The following is a 23584-nucleotide window of genomic DNA, read 5'->3' on the forward strand; positions in this document are numbered from 1 at the left end:
TCAAGTATACATAATATTAATTTCTATCTGTCATCATTCTATTAAATCATTCCACTTGACTTGACCTGGGACAGTCAGAAACTCCCCTAGTCACCCAGGGCTGGTGGGACTCTGGGGCTCAGGCACAGTGGGCACTCGGGTGTAATGCTCACCTTCTGCACCTGTAGCTGGGCCGTGGTCTGGTCCTGCTCCAGGCGAACTGGACCCAGGGCCATCAGTTTCCGTGTTGTTTCGGCAACCCAAGCTAATTCTGCATCAGCAGCTTGTTCATACTAATGAATATATTGAAGAAAAAAGCACAAGTTATATACAGCCAAGGTCTCCTTCTTGTAAATACAATTTATCCAATATAGAAAGGCTTGAATTTTCAGTAATAACTTATACCTCAGAAAGTAAAGCCAAAACTGAAAATAATTTATTAAAATCACAAGTCATATTTCAACTTCCTTAAAAGGAAGCTACAGAATCCAGTTAGTGGGCCCACAACCAGAAACAACAGAAATTGACACCCTTCAAAAGAAATATGCTTCTTATCAGAATGTTTTCAGGAGGTTGCCAATCTTCTTTCCTACCTGGACGCTAAATAGTTTCAGTTAGATATTTGATATTTAAATATAAACTTAAAATGGCAATAGAAAGCTCCAAAAAGTTAACTTGGATTGGAAGTACTTGCCCAGCTGAAGAAGTATAGAACCCCAAAAGAATGCCATATCTTTTCTTTTTCCCTTAGTAAAGCTATTTTTTTTTCTTTTGTTACTGGGGATTGAGCTCAGAGGCACTCAACCACTGAGCCACATCTCCAGCCCTATTTTGTATTTTATTTAGAGACAGAGTCTCACTAAGTTGCTCAGCACTGAGGCTGGCTTTGAACTCAAGATTCTCCTGCCTCAGCCTCCCGAGCTGCTGGGATTACAGGCGTGCACCACTGCACCTGGCATAAAGCTATTTCTTTTTAAAAAAATTTATTTATTTTTTTATTTATTCTAATTAATTATACATGACAGAAATGCATTTTGATACATCATATATAGATGGAGTATAATTTCTCATTCTTTTGGTTGCATATAACGTAGAAACTCACTGGTTGTATAGTTATATATGAACATAGGGGAATAATGTCTGACTCATTCTCCTACCCTTCTTACTCCTATACCCCCTCCCCTCCCTTCACTTCCTCTACCTAAAGTAACTCTATTCTTCCCTAGTGACCCCCCTTTGCCCCCCACCGTTATGAATTATCATCCATATATCAGAGAAAACATTTGGCCTTTGGTTTTTTAGGATTGGCTTATTTTGCTTAGCATGATATTCTCTAACTTCATCCATTCACCAGCAAATGCCATAATGTCATTCTTCTTTAAGGCTGAGTAATATTCTATTGTGCATGTGCACACCCGCCCCAATATTTTCTATATCTATTCATCTATTGAAGGGCACCTCAGTTGGTTCCATAGTTTAGCTATTGTGAGTTGAACTGCTATAAATATTGATGTGGCTGCATCACTTTGATATGCTGATTTTAAGTCCTTTGGGTATAAATCAAGGAATGGGATAGATAGCTGGGAAGCAAGTGGTAGTTCCATTCCAAGTTTTCTGAAGAATCTCCATAGCACTTTCTATAATGGTTGTACCAATTTGCATTCTCACCAGCAGTGTATGAGTGTACCTTTCCTCCCACATCCTCACCAACATTTGTATTTTTTTTCTTTTTAAGTATTTATTTTTCAGTTTTAGGTGGATACAATATCTTTATTTTATATGGTGCTAAGGATGAACCCAGTGCCTCACACATGCTAGGCAAGCACTCTACCACTTGAGCCACAACCCCAGCCCTATTGTTTGTATTCTTGATAACTGCCATTCTGACTGGGGTAAGATGAAATTTAGAGAGTTTTGATTTGCATTTCTCTAATTGCTAAAGATATTAAACATTTTTTTTCATATATTTGTTGATTGATCATATTTCCTTTTTCTGTGATGTGTCTGATCAGTTCCTCAGCCCATTTATTAATTGGGCTATTTGATTTTTGGTGTTCAGTTTTTTAAATTCGTTCGTTCATTCATTTAAAAGTTTTAGGTGGATACCATATCTTTATTTTATTTTTATATGGTGGTGAGGATGGAACCCAGTGCCTCACACATGCTAGGAGAGCACTCTACCACTTGAGCCACAACCCCAGCCCAGTTTTTATAAATTCTTTATATGTCCTGGAGATTAACGCTCTATTTGTGGTGCATGAAGAACACCAAATCTTTAAGTGTCTATATAATATCAAGAACATTATCTTCATGACTGTTGATCATGAGGGCCCCCCAAATCTTTAATCTCCTCTTTTTCAACTTTGCTAACCTATGCTAATACAGGTTAAGTATCTCTTATCAGAAATAGTTGGGACCAGAAGTGTTTGAGATTTCAGAGTTTTTTTGAATTTTTGGAATATTTGTGCAGACAACTTTACTGGTTGAGTAACTCTCATATAAAAAATCTTAAGAAAATTTCAGATTTTGAAGGATTTTGGATTAGGGACATTCAACCTATATTTAAAGAGAAAAATAAATTTCTCCCAAACCCAGTAAGTTGGCATATGGAAATACCTGGCTAAGATAAGGATTAACCCTAAAGATATTAGACATATGCTTAAAGTCAGAACCTATACGTGGTTCAGAAAACATTTGCTTATCACTATAAACCCATGCTATCTTATTTTTTGTGCTATGGCACATTAGTAGGTGTATATTCAGCTACAAAAAAACAGCAAATAACCTTTTCCCAGAAAGCATGAAGGAAAAAAGATCAAGGGAAATATGACACCTGTGTTTACTGAGAGGGTTCTATTTTGGATGGCTCTGCTATTTTGGTTTGCATATTTGATAGTAATTATAGTTCCTTGTTGAGAGCCACAGCCAAAGGGGCCCCAGCAAACTTCCAGCTGCCAGCAAACTTCCAGCTGCTGGCTGATGATTGGCTCACAGCGGCCCCAGCAACATCTAGCTGATTGGCTCCTCTGCGGTGATGCTCATTGGACTGTTTCCCTGCCCTTTCAGACCACGGAGCTGCTCATTGGGGGACTTTTTTGGCTCCGCCCACGTGACCCAGCCAATCGGCCTCAAGAGCAGGAGGATTGTGGGACGTGGAGAGAAGCTTGTGTGGGAGAGAGAGGCTTGGGGAAAGCCGGTGGTGGCAGTTGAGGCTCTGAGGGTTTTTCCTGAGAGACTATTTTGTTTGTCGTGTGTGGTTCTAAAAATAAAGTTAGTTTCTTTTGACAAGTGGCTCCTGATTGTGCCCAGCCAGACTGCGGCATTTGGTGGCCCGTACGGGGAGCGACTGAGGGTAAGTGAACTGCTCGCCCCTGAGGGCAGGGCGAGAGGATGGGTAGCCATTTTAAGATTCCTCTTTTATTTTGCTTCACTTTTGTTTTAAGTTGCCTGTCCCTGGAGATGAGTGAGACGGAAGAAAAACCGCTCACATCTGAGGAAAAACTATTTACATCTGAGGAACAGATAGGGAGAAAGGACGGATGGACATTTCAGGAGGCTATTATAATGATTTTGTGTTGTTCCAATTTTGTTTCACTCAGTTTCAGTTTTGTTAGGCGTTATCTTGTTGGGTTGTATTATAGTAGAAATACGGGATCAGAAATTAGTAAAAAACAAACTGAAAGAGTGTTAAGTAAATTGTTAGAGGAAGGAGGCATCTCAGTAAAATCAAGAACAATCAGGGCATACGTTGATACAATACAAAAATGTAGCCCATGGCTTTTTAAGGAGGAGTTGTTAAATACATCACAATGGAACCATCATGGTGAAGATTTAAAAAGAATAGAAAAGAAAAGCCCAGGGACTCTGCCAGTTGGCACATTGCCATTGTGGACGTTGGTATCTTGTTTGCTTAGTCCAAAGCCTTCAGTTCAGACAACGGTAGAGGAAGGAGAAGACATAATGATTCAAGTAAAAGAGAAGGTCTCTCAAGTTAGTCAGAGGAAAAGATTCAAGTAAAAGAGAAGGCCTCCCAAGCTAGTCAGACAGAGAAAGAAAGTGTAAAACAGAAAAAGCCATCAGGGGGAAAGTTACAACAGGAGACTGCTACTAACACCTTTCTATCACCAGAGGGTGTAAGTGTCCAACCAACAGCACCACCTCTACAGGAGACTGCTACTAACACCTTTCTATCACCAGAGGGCGTAAGTGTCCAACCAACAGCGCCACCTCCATATGCTGGGAGGCCCCCAACCCCCGCAGTTGATAGTTGGGATCCTGAGACAAGATCTCAAATACTAACATGCCCTGTATTTGAGGCAGGAGGGCAGCGATTTTACCAAGTTTTAAATTTCAAAACAGTGAAGCAGCTAAAAGAGGCTGTAACAACCTATGGTCCTCAAGCACCCTTCACTGTAAGCTTGGTCGAATCCATTAACAACTTGAACATGACGCCAGCAGATTGGGCTAATATGTGTAAAGCTGTGCTAAATGGAGGACAATACCTGTTATGGAAGGTTGCCAATGAGGAATTTTGCAAGGAGACGGCTAGGCGAAATGCAGCAGCTGGTTATCCTCAGAGAAATCTAGATATGTTGTTAGGAAAGGGACCTTATGAGGATCAGCAGCAACAAATTGCATATGATCCTGGCGTATACGCACAAATTGCTGCAGATGCAATTAAGGCATGGAAGACTTTACAAGGACATGGAGGTTTACAAGGTCAATTATCTAAGGTAATACAAGGAGCTAATGAACCTTATGCTGAATTTGTAGATAGGCTTATTCAAACAGCTACCAGAGTTTTTGGGAATACAGAACAAGCAATGCCATTACTAAAACACCTGGCTTATGAGCAAGCGAATCGTTGGTGCAGAGATATCATTAGACCATGGAAACATGAAGATTTAAACACATATATTAAATTATGTAGAGACATTAATGAACAAGAGCAAGTCGTGGCAGCTGCAGTAAAACAGGCTTTAGATGCCAGAGACATTAATGAACAAGGGCAAATTGTGGCAGCTGCAGTAAAACAGGCTTTAGATGCCAGGCCAAGAACATGCTACAATTGTGAACAAACAGGACATTTTAAAAGGAATTGCCCCATTGGAGGAGGGTTTAACAAAACTAGGTATCAAAGGAGTAGAATACCAGGTATTTGCCCACGGTGCCGTAGAGGGAGACATTGGGCTAATGAATGCCGTTCTCAAACCACCATAGAGGGTACTCCATTATCAAAAAACGAACAAGGACCAGGTGTTTATCCACGATATCGTGGAGAAAGGCATCGGGCTCCATTGCCAAAAAATGGACAGGGGGGCCCAATGCTCCGGGGCCCCAAACCACAAATATACGGAGCACTGGAGGAACCCAGCAACCCCATCAGGGTAGTGCCCAGGACACATTGTCCATCAGATCCCTCATCAGACAAACCAGAGGGAGCGCAGGGTTGGACATCTGCGCCTCCGCCAGAGCAGTACTAACTCCAGAGATGGGAGTTCAAATCATTCCCACAGGGGTGAAAGGACCTCTTCCCAAAGGAACAGTAGGCTTATTATTGGGACGCAGCTCTTCTACTCTAAAAGGACTTATGATAAGTCCTGGGGTAATTGATCCCGATTATGAAGGTGAAATAAAAATTATAGCCAGTTCTCCAAAGGGTATATCAGTAATTTCACCAGGAGATAGAATAGCACAGTTACTAATAATACCCAGCCTACATGATAAATTTTCCAGTCGTACTGTAGAAAGAGGTTCCAAGGGATTAGGCTCCACAGGTGTAGATTGGGCTATGCTTTCTTTAAATTTAGATTCTCGCCCCATGCTAAAACTAAATATTCAAGGACATGAATTTAATGGGCTACTGGATACAGGTGCAGACCTTAGCATCATCTCTCGTCAAGAATGGCCAAAACATTGGCCATTACAACAAGCCACTCAAACGCTTCGAGGCCTAGGAGTGGCGACTAATCCCCATAGAAGTGCAATGGTATTAGATTGGAAGGATCCTGAAGGATGTGAAGGAACTATACAGCCATATGTATTGGATCATCTTCCCGTAAATTTATGGGGACGAGATGTCCTAGATCAATTAGGTTTGACATTAACAAATAACATCAACCAAAATGCACCCACTATTATGACTAGACAAGGTTTTAGGAAAGGAAAAAGATTAGAAAAACAAGAACAAGGTATAGCAGCACCAATACAAATAGATCAAGGAACAGACAGACATGGGTTGGATTTTCAGAAAGGGCCACTGAGACAATAAAAATTACTTGGAAATCAGAAAGACCAGTATGGGTTCCTCAGTGGCCCCTGACTAAAGAAAAGATACAAGCAGCCCATGACCTGGTCAAACAACAATTAGCAGAAGGACATATACAACCTTCTGTATCTCCCCATAATACTCCCATTTTTGTCATCAAAAAGAAATCTGGTAAATGGAGATTATTGCAAGATTTAAGAGCCATTACTAATGAGATGGTTATTATGGGACCTGCTCAATCAGGGATTCCTCAGTTGTCTGCTTTGCCAAAAACCTGGTATGTTTTAGTTATAGATATTAAAGATTGTTTTTTTTCAATTCCAATTCATCCTGAGGATAGTCCACGTTTTGCATTTACTATCCCTGCACTGAATCATGAAGGTCCTGATCAGAGATATGAATGGAAAGTACTCCCTCAAGGGATGGCTAACAGCCCAACCATGTGTCAAATTTATGTTAACAAAGTAATCCAGCCACTTAGAAATCAAAATCCTGAACTACAAATATTTCACTATATGGATGATGTATTATTAGCACACAAAGATAAAAACACATTGCTAGAATGTTATGCCACACTTACAAACTTATTAAAAAATTATAATCTAGAGATAGCAATAGATAAAGTACAATTAAATTTTCCAATTAATTATTTAGGAGTTCTATTATCCTCAACCATGGTCCGTCCACCAAAAATTCAAATACGAGTAGATCAACTCAAATCACTTAATGACTTTCAAAAGTTATTAGGAGACATAAATTGGATAAGGCCTTATTTAGGTATACCAACAGGAGAGTTGGGACCTTTATTTGATATCCTAAAAGGTCCATCAGATCCAAATTCACCCCGAATGTTAACGCCTGAAGCAAGAAAGGCATTAAAAATCATTGAAACATATATGGAAAATATGCATTTGGATAGAATTGATATAAGTTTGCCTTTATTATTTATTGTACTACCAACAAAAAATATTCCTACAGGAGTATTTTGGCAAGAAGGTCCATTATTATGGATACATTTATCTTATTCTCCTAACACTATTCTTACTAGGTATCCTGAGGCTGTAGGACAATTAATACTCAAAGGAATAAAAGCAGCAAAGGGAGTGTTTGGAATTTCTCCCAATAAAATTATTACTCCATATACTATGAATCAAATTGATGAGTTAGCTAATGAGTTAAATACTTGGGCAATAATCATGTGCAAATCTAATGTTTCATTTGATAACCACTTACCATCTAATCCTTTATTGTCTTTTTGGTCATTGCATCCTGTAATTTTTCCAAAAATGACAAGAAAAACACCTATCATGAATGCTCCAAATATATTCACTGATGGGTCAAATAATGGTACAGCAGCAGTCGTTACCCCTGATCAAACTTTTACATTTTTAGTACCCAAACAATCAGCTCAAAAGGTAGAGCTTAATGCAGTTTTACAAGCTTTTGTGATGTTTAAAGATTCTGTATTTAATTTATTTTCTGATAGTCAGTATGTAGTTAATGCTATAGTATCTCTTGAAGATGCTGGTAGGATTTCCCCTTCTTCTACTGTTTTCTCTTTGCTTTCCACTATACAAAGTCTAATCTGGGACAGAAAAGATCCATTCTTTATAGGACATATCAGGGCACATACAGGATTGCCTGGAGCCCTTAGTTTGGGCAATGATTTAGCAGATAAAACTACACATGACATACATATTTTCTCTACACTAGAAGAAGCTATAAATTTTCATAAAAAGTTCCATGTCAATGCTAATACTTTACAAAAGCGTTTTAAAATAACTAAGGAACAAGCTAGACAAATAATAAAACAATGTCAAAATTGTGTGACCTTTTTACCACAAGTTAATCTTGGAGTCAATCCTAGAGGATTGATACCTAACCATATTTGGCAGATGGACGTCACACACTTGCCAGAATTTGGAAAATTAAAATATTTGCATGTTACAGTTGATACTTCTTCTGGATTTTTGATGGGCTCCCTTCATGCCGGAGAAAAAACTAAAGATGTTATAGCTCATTGCTTACAAAATTTTGCCACTGTGGGTGTTCCAAAACAGTTAAAAACAGATAATGCCCCTGGTTATACTTCTACCTCTTTTAAACAATTTTGCTCAACATTTGGCATTACTCATATAACAGGAATCCCATACAATCCACAGGGACAAGGCATAGTTGAAAGAGCTCATCAAACTATTAAAATGTACTTATTAAAGCAAAAAGAAGGAATTGGGAAGGGGTATATATTCCCCAAAGATAAACTTAAAATAACCCTTTTTACTCTAAACTTTTTAAATTTGGATTCATCAGGACTTAGTGCTGCGGAAAGGCATATGTGTCCAAAAAATGTACATAAGCCCAAGGTACTTTGGAAGGATATTCTAACAGGACAATGGAAAGGTCCTGACCCAGTAATTGTCTGGAGTCGGGGGTCTGTTTGTGTGTTTCCACAGGGAGAACAGCAGCCGATTTGGATTCCAGAGAGATTAACCAAGGTCCTGACCCAGTGATTGTCTGGAGTCGGGGGTCTGTTTATGTGTTTCCACAGGGAGAACAGCAGCCGATTTGGATTCCAGAAAGATTAACTAAAGCGATTTCTACAGACCAAAAAGATGATGATTTGGCTCAAATCCATAACAACTGATATCCAAAACTCCAGTTTGGCTATTCTTACATCTGCAACAGAACCAGGATGCTTTTTTCAATATCTATTTTATTATTGCCCTTTGCCATATCATGAAGTTCTATTTTGTTTTTTGAGCTCATACAGACCTAGGTTAATGTTTTGCTGATCAGTTCTATTTTTTGACTATAGAGTTTTTAAACATTGCAATGGAGATTTCACCTGTAAAAAGTTATAAGGCCTTTACTATAATGTTATGTGTTGTATGTATTATATTATGTGTGCACACTTGTGTTTTGTGTTATATGTTTGAATGTACGTATGTCCATATATCATATATGATGAGCGCTCATGATAAAATGGATCCAAATATTTTTTTTTCACGTGATTTATATGGTTTAATTTAAATTGGGTAAACAACTGTTGAGGATTGTTTTAATATGTAAACAAAAAAGAAGGTTAACAGATCTGTTTGTTTACTTTCACCTTTCCTTTTCATTATATTTAATAATTCTCTTAAAGACAATGTAAATTGTTAAGAAAATTGTTTTCTTTTAGTGCCTTCTGTAATGTTACATAATTTTTTCTTTAGCCATTATTGCCAGAATTCCTATCTTCATCCCAGTGCCGGTGAAGACAATGTAAATTGTTAAGAAAATTGTTTTCTTTTAGTGCCTTCTGTAATGTTACATAATTTTTTCTTTAGCCATTATTGCCAGAATTCCTATCTTCATCCCAGTGCTGGTGAAGTCAAAGATAAAACCAATCTACAGCTTCTACAATAGCCATCACTGAACTACTTGCAGAACTTGCCTGGACACACTGTGAGCTCACCTGTATGCATTGTGAACTATCTGTTGGTGCAGTGACTTGTGGTAGTGTTGGGGTATTTTTGCTGATGATGTCACCGGTGGTACAATTTTTCAAAGGAGCCCTCAATTGGCTTAATGTCATGGCATTTTGCATCCTCCTCTACTAGTGATGGTCTAAAATTTGGGGGCCAACAGAGGTGAGGCAAAGAACCTCACCCCCCCACAGGTGCAAAGGCCTATCCACAAGTATGGCTGTATGCTGGACCGGTAGTCAGTGACGGGTATGATCCAATTGCAGTGGTACCAACCTAAGACAGGAGGCTGACGCCTAGAGGTCAGTTCATCCGATGACGGGTAAGGACCATATGTTGAATTGGACTGCCTAACAGGCACGGTCCCTAAGCCACATGCTTGTTGTTTAAACAGAGAGGGGGAGATGTTGAGAGCCACAGCCAAAGGGGCCCCAGCAAACTTCCAGCTGCCAGCAAACTTCCAGCTGCTGGCTGATGATTGGCTCACAGCGGCCCCAGCAACATCTAGCTGATTGGCTCCTCTGCGGTGATGCTCATTGGACTGTTTCCCTGCCCTTTCAGACCACGGAGCTGCTCATTGGGGGACTTTTTTGGCTCCGCCCACGTGACCCAGCCAATCGGCCTCAAGAGCAGGAGGATTGTGGGACGTGGAGAGAAGCTTGTGTGGGAGAGAGAGGCTTGGGGAAAGCCGGTGGTGGCAGTTGAGGCTCTGAGGGTTTTTCCTGAGAGACTATTTTGTTTGTCGTGTGTGGTTCTAAAAATAAAGTTAGTTTCTTTTGACAAGTGGCTCCTGATTGTGCCCAGCCAGACTGCGGCAGTTCCTGGTTTCTTTTCCTCTTCCATTTAATGTTAAGACACTTGATTATATCAAACTAAGATTATTATACATTTGGACCATTTGGGTCTACATATAATCTACTCCCATCACCACTGGCCCAACTTTTAAGAAAAGGCCTTACAGAGACTTTTTTGTGAGTTCTTCTTTTCTTAAAGGGGTCAGGTGTTTCAGGTCAAATCGTGATCCACTCTCACATCCTCTCTACCAACTGTTTCCAATTACTGAAATATGTTTGTTGTATAATATTTACCCTGATCTCATCTTATTCCTGAGCCTGAACTTATGTGGGTCATAGCAGTATACTTTTATACACCTATTTCCACTGCCTAAAATATTAATGCAGAGATATTATAAACATTACCTGTTGTGATCTCTGAATAGCAGCATCAATTTCATCTACTCTTTGTCCAATAGTGTCACTGATCAGTTTGTACTGCTCATTGGCATCAGACACAAGTTTATCCAGGCCTTCTCTGGCTCTCCAGGGCACCAGCTCTAAGAGAGCACGGCTCACCTCATTCACTGTGTCCAACACCAGCCTGTGCTCCATGACCTCCTTCTTCAATTCCTAAGGAAGGAAAAAAATTTCAGGCCATACATTGCTAAATAAAGCACATTAGCAGCTGTGCTGGGTAGAAAGTGTTATCTCTACCACACATCCCAGCACGACACTGACCTCCTTCCTTCAGTTAGTTTTTTTTCCTTGTCTCAAATCTTTCTATCATTCTGAAGCCCAAGTTTAGGTTTAGATGTTGCTTACTTAGAATGTCTGTAAGACTTGAGCCAGATTGTCTGTGGGGAAGACAAACAGTGCTCTCTTTTTTCTCCCCACTTGAATAGACATGATAAATAATGTTTTAACCATGAGCATCTAACTTAACTAATTCCTACACAGTATTTCTGTTTATCTAAAAATGCACTAGATCCTGCAGGAGAATCAAAGAGAACCATGAAGCACTCTTTAGAGAACAAATTGTGAAGGTAAATTAAAAAATGTTTCATATGAAGCAAAGTTTCTAAGAAGCAGTATTAAACTTCAGATCACAAGGATTCTTATGTATGTCTTTATGCCAGATCTTACTGTTGGTGAGTAAATAAGAGAGGATGCAGACAGACATTTTTGGTTTAGATTTGAAGTAAAGGTAAAAAACCAGAATTATGACAAAGATGAAGCCTTATTCCCTTTTTGGTGTGAAATGAGGGCTCACCTTCTGTCTTTGCTGAAACTGGGGTATCTGTTCCCCTGTGGGAGACTGTCCTCCACTGGCTGCCAGCTCCTCCTCCACTGCCTTCAGCCAACCAGTCAGTTCATCATACGTAGACTGGAATTTGGTGGCCAGCTGCCGGGCTTGCTCTAAAGTTCTAAGGGCCTTGGAGCTAGTGACTGTGATGTCTGCATAACGGGTCTTTATTCCATCTAGTTTCTCCTGGATAAGTAACACCTCTTCACCTGTGGAGAACAGCACACAGTTAAACATATTTAGGAGGATAAGGCTGTCTCTATAGCACCCAAGTTCAAACTAGAGCTTAAATTTCAAAGATGTTCTCTCCCTTGGTAGCTATTTCACTTACCATCCCACACTAAGGGTAAATGGCAAATAAACCTGCTACTTGATATATATATATTAAAAAAAAAAAACAACAAAAACACATTTCTGAGATTAGGATCTAAGTTTAGCTGCAGGTGTTTCTAGATGTTCCCAGTACCTTGCAGTAAATGCTGGCATTTCACATATTGGAGGGAGGGGGAATCATTATCTATAATCAGATGGGAGACAACTAAGTCTGGTAGTTTTCAAATTTACCAAGAAACAGGAAAACAGGTCATAAGGCTCTGGAGCACATGCTAATACAGTTAGTGAATACTAAACTTCTCAAACATACAAAGAGAAGTTGCTAATGCATAGTATTTATTTCCCTGGATAAGTGACTGTCTTTGAGACAAGAGAGGTGCTAAGAGAGACACTTTTCAAAGTACCTGTGGTTTGTTTTAGTAGAGCCTGACCATTTTTAATAGCTTGATCTACATTCTTCTTCCTATTAACAATTTCTTCATTTAAAGCCTGAAAGGAAAAAACACTATTAATTTCAAAACTATGGCACAACAAAGGAAAGAAATATGAGATCTTCAAGAGACTAAATTTATAGAGATGAATACCAGGTTAGTTCAATATTAGATATTTAATTCCCTTTTTGAAATGTTTGATTACCCCATTGATTGTTCAAAATCATTAAATTAGATACTTATAGGCAAGTTTATCTTTGTGCTAGATGAGATATTTGGATTGAATCAGTTTTACAAATCTACTGGTACCAAATCCGAACCCAAGAAAGATAGAAGTAAAATTCAGCAAAAAAAAAAAAAAAAAATGTCTACTATGTCCAAAATAAAGAGTAAGAACGTTCAAGAAAAGAAAGAACAGGTTGACTTAAATCAGGATCCTTGCTTGACATGCACGATGCTCTGGTTTTGAGATCTAGCAACACACACAAAGATACAGAAAATCAGAATTGTAAGAATTTTCCATATTTGAAGTTGTCAAAGTAAGCAAAAAAATATTATTTTAAAAACTACTTTGCCTATTTTTACTACCCCCAAAGAGATTTCATAAAAAATAAATTAGAAAAGGCATCTACTAAGATGACAAAGAATTCCTGAAATTTGAGCATACAATTCCAGAAATATTCTAAAAGTTATAAGGATATGACTGAATCTTGGGCATATGTTGTTTTCTTAAAGTTCATTTTCTTTCATAAATCTGTTCAAATGGAAACGCAATGATATATTACCTAATGATACAAGTTATGAGCTGTAGTTGAGATGAGTTCTAGCTATACCCTGTACCATCGTCTAGAATTGTTGACTCAGTTTGTTAAGTACAAGTATTTTTATGAACCCATCCTAAAAGATTAGTACTCAGCACCAAGTCTATAAACTATGCACTTATGTAAAAAATAAAGTTGAAGTGTTTGGAATGAAGAAAAGAAAAAGAAAAAAAACACAAATAAAAATGAAAAAATAACTCAATAACATAACCAATAAATGGAAAACACAAATACCAGGTGGTCAGCATGCTGTTTCTGCAGGACATCCTGTCTGTAATCCTTTACGAACACTGAACTGAGCTTGTCCTCAACCTCAGCCAGCCAGTTGAGCACCTCCACCTCATCTTCCCCGAACAGTCTAGCATTGGACAGTGCCTGTTCAAGCAGTGCTGCCTTCCGACAGCACCAGTCTTGAATCTCACTGTACTGGGCCTGCAATGAGTCTAGCTTTTCTGATAGCACACCCTGCTCTGCAGGACATGTCAGGGAGGAGAGAGACTGCCCAATTTTGACTGCCTGGTGCACATCTGTTGCATGGTTTTCTATATCTTCCTCCAGAGCCTGGAAATCCAGATGGAAAAAATGAATAGAAGAAACAAAATAAATGAAAAGCAAACATAAAACAACAAATAACAAATTAAATTAAAAATTCACCTACTGGAGATAAAAATAATATAAAAAGTAGGAAAAAAAGCTATTTATTTTTCTGATGGTAGCTTGTTAGTTAATTTCTACATTTACTTCCAAGATAAAAGTTAAAAACTTGACCTTATTTTAAATTAAAACTGAAAATAAAAACCCCATAAAATACATCTTCTAGAATGCTGCAGTTTTTTTTTTTTCCCTTTTAATTTCTAGGATTTCTTTCTCCAGTTTTGTGACTTTGTTTAGAACTCCTTCCTACCTTGTGACGAATGATCTGCTGCTGAATTTTGGCAGTCTGAGTGCCAACAGGTTCCGAGTTAGCAAGCTTTTTCTCTGTGACAGATAAGAAGTCAGAAATAGGCTCAGCAGTCTCATGGAATTGTTTGGCCAGAACCAGGATATCTTCCAACTGGTTTTGCCTACACAAACATATAGAACAAGCTGCTCAGGCAGAAAGTCACATCATAACTTAATGGTACTAAATTCAGTTAAAGGACAGTGTTATCAGACCAGTTTAAATACCAATAATAAACAGAACACACATTATGCAGCACTTTGCTTTATAAAAGGTTTTCACAGCATTCCTTTACTGGTCCTGTTATAACCTTGTAAGGTGGGCAGAATAATTATTCTAGTTTATAAAAGAGAAAACTGACCTTGAAAGTTTAAAGGAAGATTTGTCCAGTCACCCAGTAAGTAGAAACAATAGAATGTGAACTAGAATCAAATCCTTATACCACCTGGGCACATATTGAGATGGAATGTATACTTTATGTATATCTATAAAGCACCAACTAAAAAAACAATATGCAAACAGAAGGAAGACTAGGAGTAGAGGAAGAGAAACGGGGGGTGGGGGGGGGTAGGAAGGAGGGAGGGAAAGTGAAAGACTGGGGATTGAAATGCAATGAATTATATTCTATGCATGTAAATACATCAAATGAACCCACTATTATGTACAATGCACATTCCATTTCTAAAATATAATGTAATGTGATTCCACCTAAATATGGCCAAAATAAAGTTTAAAGGGGTCAAAAAAATCTTCCTGTCTCTGTCACTGTACCTTCATGTGTGAGCTAAGGAAAGTATCTTAAGAACAAAGGTAATACAGTTCTCTGAGATAGAACTCCCTCTCCATATCCCAAAAATACAACCAGGCAATTCCAAGCCCAAAATATAAGTTTTAATCCAGACTTAAGGCAAAATCACAGTAACAAACACCCTAGATTGGCTGAATTTGTCAACAGAAATAGGCAAAAGAGCTGAAAAGACTCCATAGTTTACTTAGAATCTTAACTCTTATTTAATATAACATCATACTAAGTTTGGATTTCAAGTACACTATAGATTAAAAGCAGCAAATTACAGAGAGGAATAAAGTCTGTTGGAGGCAGCTTGACCAGGAAGAGATACAAAAACAACCACAGAACTATATTAGCTCACAGATTAATAATGAAAGGCCCTAACTTTAAATTACTAAGAGCAGACTCAATAATAATCCATTTGAAAAGGCCTGGGATTATATGATGTGCTTTGGTTAACTTTACTCAACACCTGCTTTGTGCCAAGTCATATGCTGATTACATCCTGACAAACTTATTTTTAATAAGAAATGATTTAGTGGGCTGGGATTGTAGCTCAGTGATAGAGTGCTTGCAAAGCATGTGTGAGGCACTGGGTTTGATCCCCAACACCACAAGAAAACTAAATAAACAAAATAAAGGCATTGTTCCTATTTACAACTAAAAATATTTATTTAAAAAAAAGAGAGAAATGATTCAAATAAAAAGAATTAGCATTTTAGTTATCTGGAAATTATATTTGAATATAAAGAAAAACACATTTCTGGATGCTCCCCCCCCCCCCCCCCCGCCCCCGTACCAGGGATTTAACCCAGGGGCTCTCAACCACTGAGGCACATTCCCAGCCCTATTTTGAACTTTAGAGACAGGGTCTGAGTTGCTTAGTGCCTTGACGTTGCTAAGGCTGGCTCTGAACTCGCCGCAATCCTATGGCCTCAGCCTCCCAAGCCACTGGGATTACAGGCATGTGCCACCGCGCCTGGCAGATGCTACCATTTTTTTTTTTTAAATTTATTTTTTAGTTATAGTTGGACACAGTACCTTTATTTTATTTGTTTATTTTTATGTGGCACTAAAGATGGAACCCAGGGCATCACATATGCTAGGTTAGTGCTCTACTGCTGAGCCAGAACCCCAGCCCACTACCATTTTTTAAATAACAAATTAAGTATTACAGAAATCCCTTTCCTATAAAAATCCATTTCCTTGCCTTCAAAATACATCTTGAATCAATGCAACTGAAATATGTATCTTAAAGATTATTTTTAAACTAGAATTTCATTTTAAGAATATTATCTAATTTCTATCTTTTTGACTCATCTCTGATCTTGGAATCTTAAAGTTTGAAGAAGTCAATATAATAAAATTTGGGGGATTAAGAAAGTTGATAAAATAATTTAGAAGCATCAAATATCCAAAATTAAAGAATTCAGATAAAAGACTTTAGAATGACTATAACAAAGGAAACTACTATTGTTACTTATCTTTATACTGGCTCAGAAACTGTATTAGGCCAGAAGGATGGAGGCAAGTACAGTAGAATGAGAGAACCAAAGAAGAAAATCATGACATTAAGGAACTTATGGACCATGAAAATAAATACATAAAATGAATGGCCACAATGCAAGGTACAGATATAGTTATGGCAGTTAAGAGGTAGAGTTGTTGGGCCTGGTGGCCAACACCTGTAATCCCAGCTACACAGGAGGCTGATAGAGGAGGATTGCAAGTTTGAGGTCAGTTTCAGTAATTTAGGGAGATGCTATCTCAATATAAAAAATAAAAAAGCCTGGGGTCCAGGCATGGTGGCTCATGCCTGTAATCCCAGCGATTGGGAAGCTGGAGCAGGATTATGAGTTCAAAGCCAGTTTTAGCAATTTATCGAGGCCCTGAGCAACTTAGTGAGACCTGTCTCAAAATAAAAAGGGCTGGGAATGTGGCTCAGTGGTAGACTGCCTCTGAGTTCAATCACCAGGACCTAAAAAACAAAAAACAAAGGGTTTCATGGAAGGGGAGAGGGACAAAAGCATTTCATATAGAATGTAACAACAATAGAAATGACAGGAGTAGAAAATTGAAAGAAGATGTTAAAGAACAAAATACATTTTACCAATAAAGAGTGAGAATAATAATAGTGAAATTTAAGGTAGTTAGGGTCAAATAGAAGGCTTTGAATGTTGAGTGAAATAGTTTAGATTTTATGTTATAGGCAACAGGGAGCATTTAAATGTCTTTGAGATATGATCAAACATGTACTTGAAAAAAATATACCTGCAGCTGGGAGATGAGAAGAGAAAAAGGCCTGAGGATAAGTAGAAGAGTGATTAGCTAGAAAGCTACCTTAACAGCCCAAGATGACAGCTCATGAATCATGAACTAAGGTAGGTGAGTGAGAATTAGACAAACAGATGAAAGGAAAGACATTGTAGAAGTAAAAAGGACAGAATTCAGCAACCTGGTACATATGGGGCATAAAAGAAGGCTAAAAGGATTGTTTTTGTTGGTACCGGGAATTGAACTCAGGGACACTCAACCATTGAACCACATCCCCAGCCCTATTTTGAATTTTATTTAAAGACACGGTCTCACTGAGTTGCTTAGTGCCTCTCTTTTTGCTGAGGCGACTTTGAACTCAGGATCCTCCTGCCTTAGCCTCCAGAGCTGCTGGGATTATAGACATGCACCATTGTACATGGCAGGATTGATGTTTTTAGGCCCAGGAAACCATTAATGGAAATGGACAAAAAGAAAAGGGAAAAAAAAAGCAATGTAAATCTTGAAATAAGTTAAATTCTTTCTATTTTATTTTTCTCACTAAAATGGGCAAGCTGTACTTTGCAACTCAGATGATAAATAAGCCAAGTCATAGGCAGGTAGAAGAAATATACTAATGAGGTAGTCCTTTGAAGACTGCCAGTATCTACCTAGAAAACTATCAGCTCTACTATTCTTACTGATATCTGATAATCTGGCATTTATTAAGACTTTGGATCGTATAAGCTAAAAGTAAAGACATCCATGTGATTTATTAAGCTTAAGAGACATGACGGTTAGTTATGGAAAGAGAACTACTTCCTTGGAGGGAGAAAGTACACTTTCGGTCTTTTGGCAAATGAGTAAAGAATATCCATACATTTCTTGAATGGCCATATTCTTATAAGAATCACAGGCTAGCTCCTAGAGGCAAAGACATCTAAAATCAAGATAAGCTAACAGAAAAGCAGCATGACAAATTTCAATTCCAAATAGCAAAAGCATTATTTATAAACATGAAGGAAGAAAAATCTGTTTCAAAAACTCAGAGAAAATAACTTGGCTGGATTACAGAAGTCTGTATCTGTTCTTTGGAACCACAACTATTGTGCAGCAGAACCACTACATAGATCAGTGAATCTTCCACTTATAAGTAGCTGAAGCTCATTTTCTCAGAGTGATTCTGGTTATGAGGATCTAAAACACCTTCCGAAGCTCTATATGAATCATCCAGGACCTCTTAAAGCACATCAGTGACAGTAAGACAAACAAAGGACAAAACAGACCCCTGACCCATTCTTTTAAAACTCCTTTGGCCTTACCTGGCGGCTGCCTTGCTGAGTAGTTCAGTCCATCTACTGTCAAGACTCCTCAACTGCCCAGTGATTTTCTCTCTATCAGACACCTCAGCTGACTGGGCTATTCTGCCTCCTTCTGCCTGAAGCATGTCTACCGTGGCCTTTCTGTCATCTAGGAGTCGTTGGAGCAACTATAAGTTTAAAGAAAATGAAAAGCAACAACACCTGCTCAGTTTCAAGTTTCAAGTAGGATGAAAAAACAAAACAACCCTACTGTCCTAAATCCCAAGCTTATGTCGATAATACAAATTTTTCCCACCCTTGAGGCAAAAACATGAGATACAACATAGTTCCTACCACTACCACCCAAACTTTTTATACACTTAGAGCTTTTAAATGGATCTATGACTGCTCTTATGTCATTAACAGGGGAGTTCCTCTGGACCAAGACAAAAGTGCACTTAAAAATGGTGAGTATGTGAGGTGAGGGATGTGTTAGCTTGATCAAGGGAATTATTTCACAATATATACATCTATCAAAACATCACATCATAAGTTGTAAATACATGTATTTTTATTTTGTCAATTGTACCTCAAGTAAAACTGAAAAAATAAAAGGAAGTAAAATTTCCTTTGGGATAAAGGAAAAATGCACTGAAAAAGAAATTAAAAACAACAACAAATACAGATAAAACTCTGTACATGATGTGTAATTTTACTTAGAATATTGCTGATCCTGAAACAAAAACTTAACATAAAGCTGTGAACGAAACATTGAAATAAAAAAAAATGAACAAGTAAACTTGTTTAGTTTAACATCTACCATAGCAAACTAGCAGGTTAGAGTAACATGATAAAAATGAATTCCTGCTTCTCTTTTCAGGATGACACAAAGTAGGTTAAGATTCTACTAGAATTGACTTGTTCTTTAAACTACAAGCAAATGTGTTGTCTGCCACTCCCTAAGGCTGTTTCAGTTCACTGTCCCAATATTCTCACTCACCTTCTGTTCTTGAATCTGTGCTTTCACCACTTTATACTCAGCAGATGGAGGTTTCTGATTGGCTATGAGCTCCTCAGTGTCTGCCAACCAGCTGAGCAATGGCTCCAAGGCATCTTGAAACTTCCCACAATGCAACAAAGCCTCCTGTAGTTGTGCAATTCTTTGTGCAACCTGTGTTACAGTCACAGAGGCTCATTATGAGAAAGGAAAGAGTGTTTTTTAAATTACTATTGATCCCTTTTAGTACCTATAGATTGCAATGGTCAAATATTTACTTGCAATCAGGTTCCAGAGAAACTTTAGATGTAGATGTTTCTCTTCTATGCCTTCTGGTCCCAGAACAATTGTTACCTACCCCTTTGCCACTCACCTTTTTATTCAGTGTATTCCATCGAGCATTGATCTCTTCCATGTCATGTTCTAAACCCTGTACATCACAGTTTTTTCCTGCACTCTGAATGAGTCCCTGGCCAAGTCCATTAACCTGCTGCAATTTCATCTGAAGAGGATCCACTTGTTCTTTCTGAAACATCTGGATAATTGCAAACCAAAGAATATTTAAAGGCTATTAGACCCCACAGAGGAACAGGGTATTTTTTTTTTTTTTGGGTACCAGGGATTGAACCCAAGGAGTGTTTAACCACTGAGCCATATCCCCAGTCCTTTTTATTTTTTTTAAATTTAGAGACTCACTGAGTTGCTTAGGGCCTCGCTAAATTGCTGAGGCTGGCTTTGAATCTGTGATTCTCCTGCCTCAACCTCATGAGCCGCTGGGATTACAGACATGCACCACTGTGCCTGGTTGCAACTGCATATTCTTGATAAATTTATGATTTAGTGTAGAAGGAACTAGGAAAAAAAGCAAGCAAGCAAGCTAGCTATCTACATAAGTATCAAAGAAATAGTGGTTTCATATTTCAATATATGCTCTCATTGACATATAATTACAGAGTTAAGGTACTACTTAGGTCTTTAACCCAATTATTCCTGGTTTTGCTTTCTTCTTTTTAATTTTTGCTGAACTTTTAATGAAAAAGCTAGAGGGAATACAGAAGCATCAGCCTCAAATATTATATAATAAGTGCAATGTATATAAATCTTAAAAGGAAAAAATGATACTAAATAACAATTATTTAAGATGAAAAATATCTTGGAGAATAGATTCAACTGACCGCTGACAACAGACAATGCTCTTCTCTGACTAGTAAGAATAACTCAATTAGTCAAAACATACTAACACTTCGGAAAAATGCCAACCTCGTGGTTTAATCCCCCTGTTGGCAGTTAACTTCATTCTGTTCCAAGGCCACAGACCACACACAGTCAATAATCTTGAAAGGGTACTCTGATTACAAAGGAAAATGGCCCCTTAATATTGGGAGACATCCTTAACAATTTCAGACACACATTCTGAGGAACAAAGAATACTTTCTTAGGGGCTGGGGATATAGCTCAATTGGTAGAGCGTTTGCCTCACATGCACAAGGCCCTGGGTTCAATCCCTAGCACCCCCCCCACCCCCACCCCCAAAAAAAGAGAGAGAGAGAATACTTTTTTAAAAGACAAGACTGTGTATCATGTTCATCCTGAAACAGACTTGTAAAACAATTTTAACAAGTGTAATAAGTAGTGTGCATATTTTTCCCTACTACAGTCAAAGCTCTATTACAACTCAGATATTTCTAAAAGGAATCAAAAAGAATCAGAAGAAAACAGTACTTTTGATCATAAGGAAAAGAAAAATATTTTGTCTCTATAATCAAATTTCTCTCAGCTTTTACAAAAGGGTAAAACCAGCCATATTCCAGTAGCCTGGATTTAGTTCCATTTTTATTTTTTGCAGTACTGAACTCAGGGCCTTGCCAGAGGCTTGGCAAGTATTCGGTCACTGAACCATACCCCCAGCCCTTTTAATTTTATTTTGAGACAGGGTCTCTCTAAATTGCCCATTCTGGCCCTGAACTTGTAATCCTCTTGCCTTAGTTTCCCAAATAGCTGGGGTTACAGTGGCTTCCTTTCTGGTCTTCCATAAAAAGTCCCTTCAGTTTTAGTGAGACAGGTGGGTCAATTAAGACCAGAGGATGAGAGAAAACAGAAGACAAAAGAAAATTATAAGTTTGGGTAAAATTAATTTTGGACTATATGAGCGACCACAGATCACACTAGGATTAGGAATCTGATTCCAGGAAGAATGGTCTATGGTTGGATAAGTGAGTCAGTAGAAAGGGAAAGCCCCAGCGGAACACTGAAAAGAGAAGGTTACTTCATTTTTTATTATAATTTGATTAAACCATATTTTGTTAGGCAACACTCCATGGCAGTTAGGCTAAATAACTTTCTCCAACAACATGATTCTCAGAAAATGCAAGTGCTATAATTCCTCTTTGTAACATTAAAGATGTTATCATTGAAGATAAATAAGCAGAAGCCAGCGGATGTGTGTGTGTTTCTCCCACATTTAAAGTAACTTTGGTGCAATATAGCAATGGTGGTGATGATGGCAAAGAAGAGCACCAGAGGTACAAAGGGAAGATCCCTTTTTACCCAATAATCAAATTCTGTCTTATACTATAGGTGGCATTTATATTCTTTCTGTGCTATCTAACATTGGAGCCAGCAGCTACAAGTAGCTATTTCAAGTTAAATTTAAATAAAAATTCCATTCCTAGCCACATTTCATGTGGTCAACAGCTACATGTGGCTAGTGCCTATTTATTGTATATGGTCATGAATAGAGAACATCTCTATCTAGGCAGAAGTTCTATTGGACAGTGAACATGATACAGAAAAGTAAAATATATTTAAAGCTTAATAATCTCTTCATAAAATACAACTAATTCTTTAAAAATTTGGATTTTGTTTACAAACATTTCCTATAAAGGATTAGATATTCCTTTGTTTCTGATCTCCACTTGATTGATTAAGTTGACAGGGACAATGGGCATTTGTCTCCATCATTTTGCAGAAGTTGAAAAACATAGGAAAGTATCTCTAAATAAGTATTATCAAGGTATTTATTTTGAACCCAAGCAAATAATATTAAATAAAGTAAATCTAAAAACACTTGTTTTCTTCTCTCAACTCCTAATTAAAACTGTTTTGCAGAACTTGTGCTATTAGATGCATTAAAATTTCTACTCCTTAGTATTTCACAGTTCAGTGAAATGGGACCATGCCATATTATTAAATAAGCAACACTGGCAGACATTTTCCAGAGTTGCACACTTATAAATTGTTGTAAGATGCAACTGGGACATAAAACAAAAAAATTCCCAAAGAACTTCTTAGAACACTTTTATCTTTGGTGATAATCACATCATTCCAGTTTCATCCTGATTGATCATTATTTTTTTTTAACGTCCTTTGTTCTCCTCTTTTTCTTCTAGACCTCTAAAGTTAAGAGTACTTGGGGGTGGGGATGAGGGGAAAATGTCAATTCTAGGACCTCTTTTTTTCCATATTCTTCCTGGGCAATTCCGTCCATTCTCATGGCTTTAAATATTAGTCCTGCAAAATGCTTATGATTCTCCATTATCTCTCATCTTTCAAATCTAAATATCCAACTGCTTTCTTATTATTTATATACAAATGATTCATAGCCATCTTGAACCTAACTTCCAAAATGAATCAGTATCTCCTACTTTTCTGTTACCTAAAATTTGTTTTTCTCTAAATCAACAATTAACTATTGTCCTCATCCACTTGGATGTACAAGTCATCCTTGATTCCCTCTCCCTCACACCCAACAAAAAAGTCATTATCAGGTCTTGTTGGCTACTTCCAAAATATTTCTTGACTCTATCAAATTACCTTCAAATCTACTGATATCTTTAAATAAAAAGCACGATCATAGTTTGTAACTGTATATTTAGATGAGTCATTTTTTGCTTGACACCGCCTCCCCCACTCTACTTTAGGTTCC

The 23584-nt window shown here is 37.9% G+C and overlaps 1 protein-coding gene and 1 non-coding gene across 25 annotated transcripts in view; one reads left to right on the top strand and one right to left on the bottom strand.

Moving 5' to 3' along the window:
* Nucleotides 1–23584, bottom strand: part of Macf1 (microtubule actin crosslinking factor 1) — a 347832-nt gene that overhangs the window by 46413 nt on the left and 277835 nt on the right. For 19 of the 24 annotated variants that reach the window (XM_058570874.1, XM_058570873.1, XM_058570887.1 and 16 more), the window contains 9 exons: nt 20033–20194; nt 19663–19833; nt 18684–18850; nt 14283–14442; nt 13613–13939; nt 12531–12615; nt 11761–12002; nt 10914–11120; nt 153–272 (listed from right to left, as the gene is read on the bottom strand). In XM_058570874.1, coding sequence (XP_058426857.1) covers nt 153–272; nt 10914–11120; nt 11761–12002; nt 12531–12615; nt 13613–13939; nt 14283–14442; nt 18684–18850; nt 19663–19833; nt 20033–20194 — 1641 coding nt within the window. The remainder of the gene's footprint in view (nt 1–152; nt 273–10913; nt 11121–11760; nt 12003–12530; nt 12616–13612; nt 13940–14282; nt 14443–18683; nt 18851–19662; nt 19834–20032; nt 20195–23584) is intronic. The other 5 variants (XM_058570880.1, XM_058570882.1, XM_058570883.1 and 2 more) reach the window with 1 other exon arrangement.
* On the top strand, nt 21104–21176 carry Trnav-cac (transfer RNA valine (anticodon CAC)). Its single transcript has one exon. It is a non-coding gene; the product is annotated as a tRNA-Val (tRNA).

Source organism: Marmota monax, unplaced genomic scaffold (assembly GCF_021218885.2).
Source record: "Marmota monax isolate L192 unplaced genomic scaffold, Marmota_monax_Labrador192_F-V1.1 WCK01_AAM20220418_F8-fsc00008, whole genome shotgun sequence".
Lineage (NCBI taxonomy): Eukaryota > Metazoa > Chordata > Mammalia > Rodentia > Sciuridae > Marmota > Marmota monax.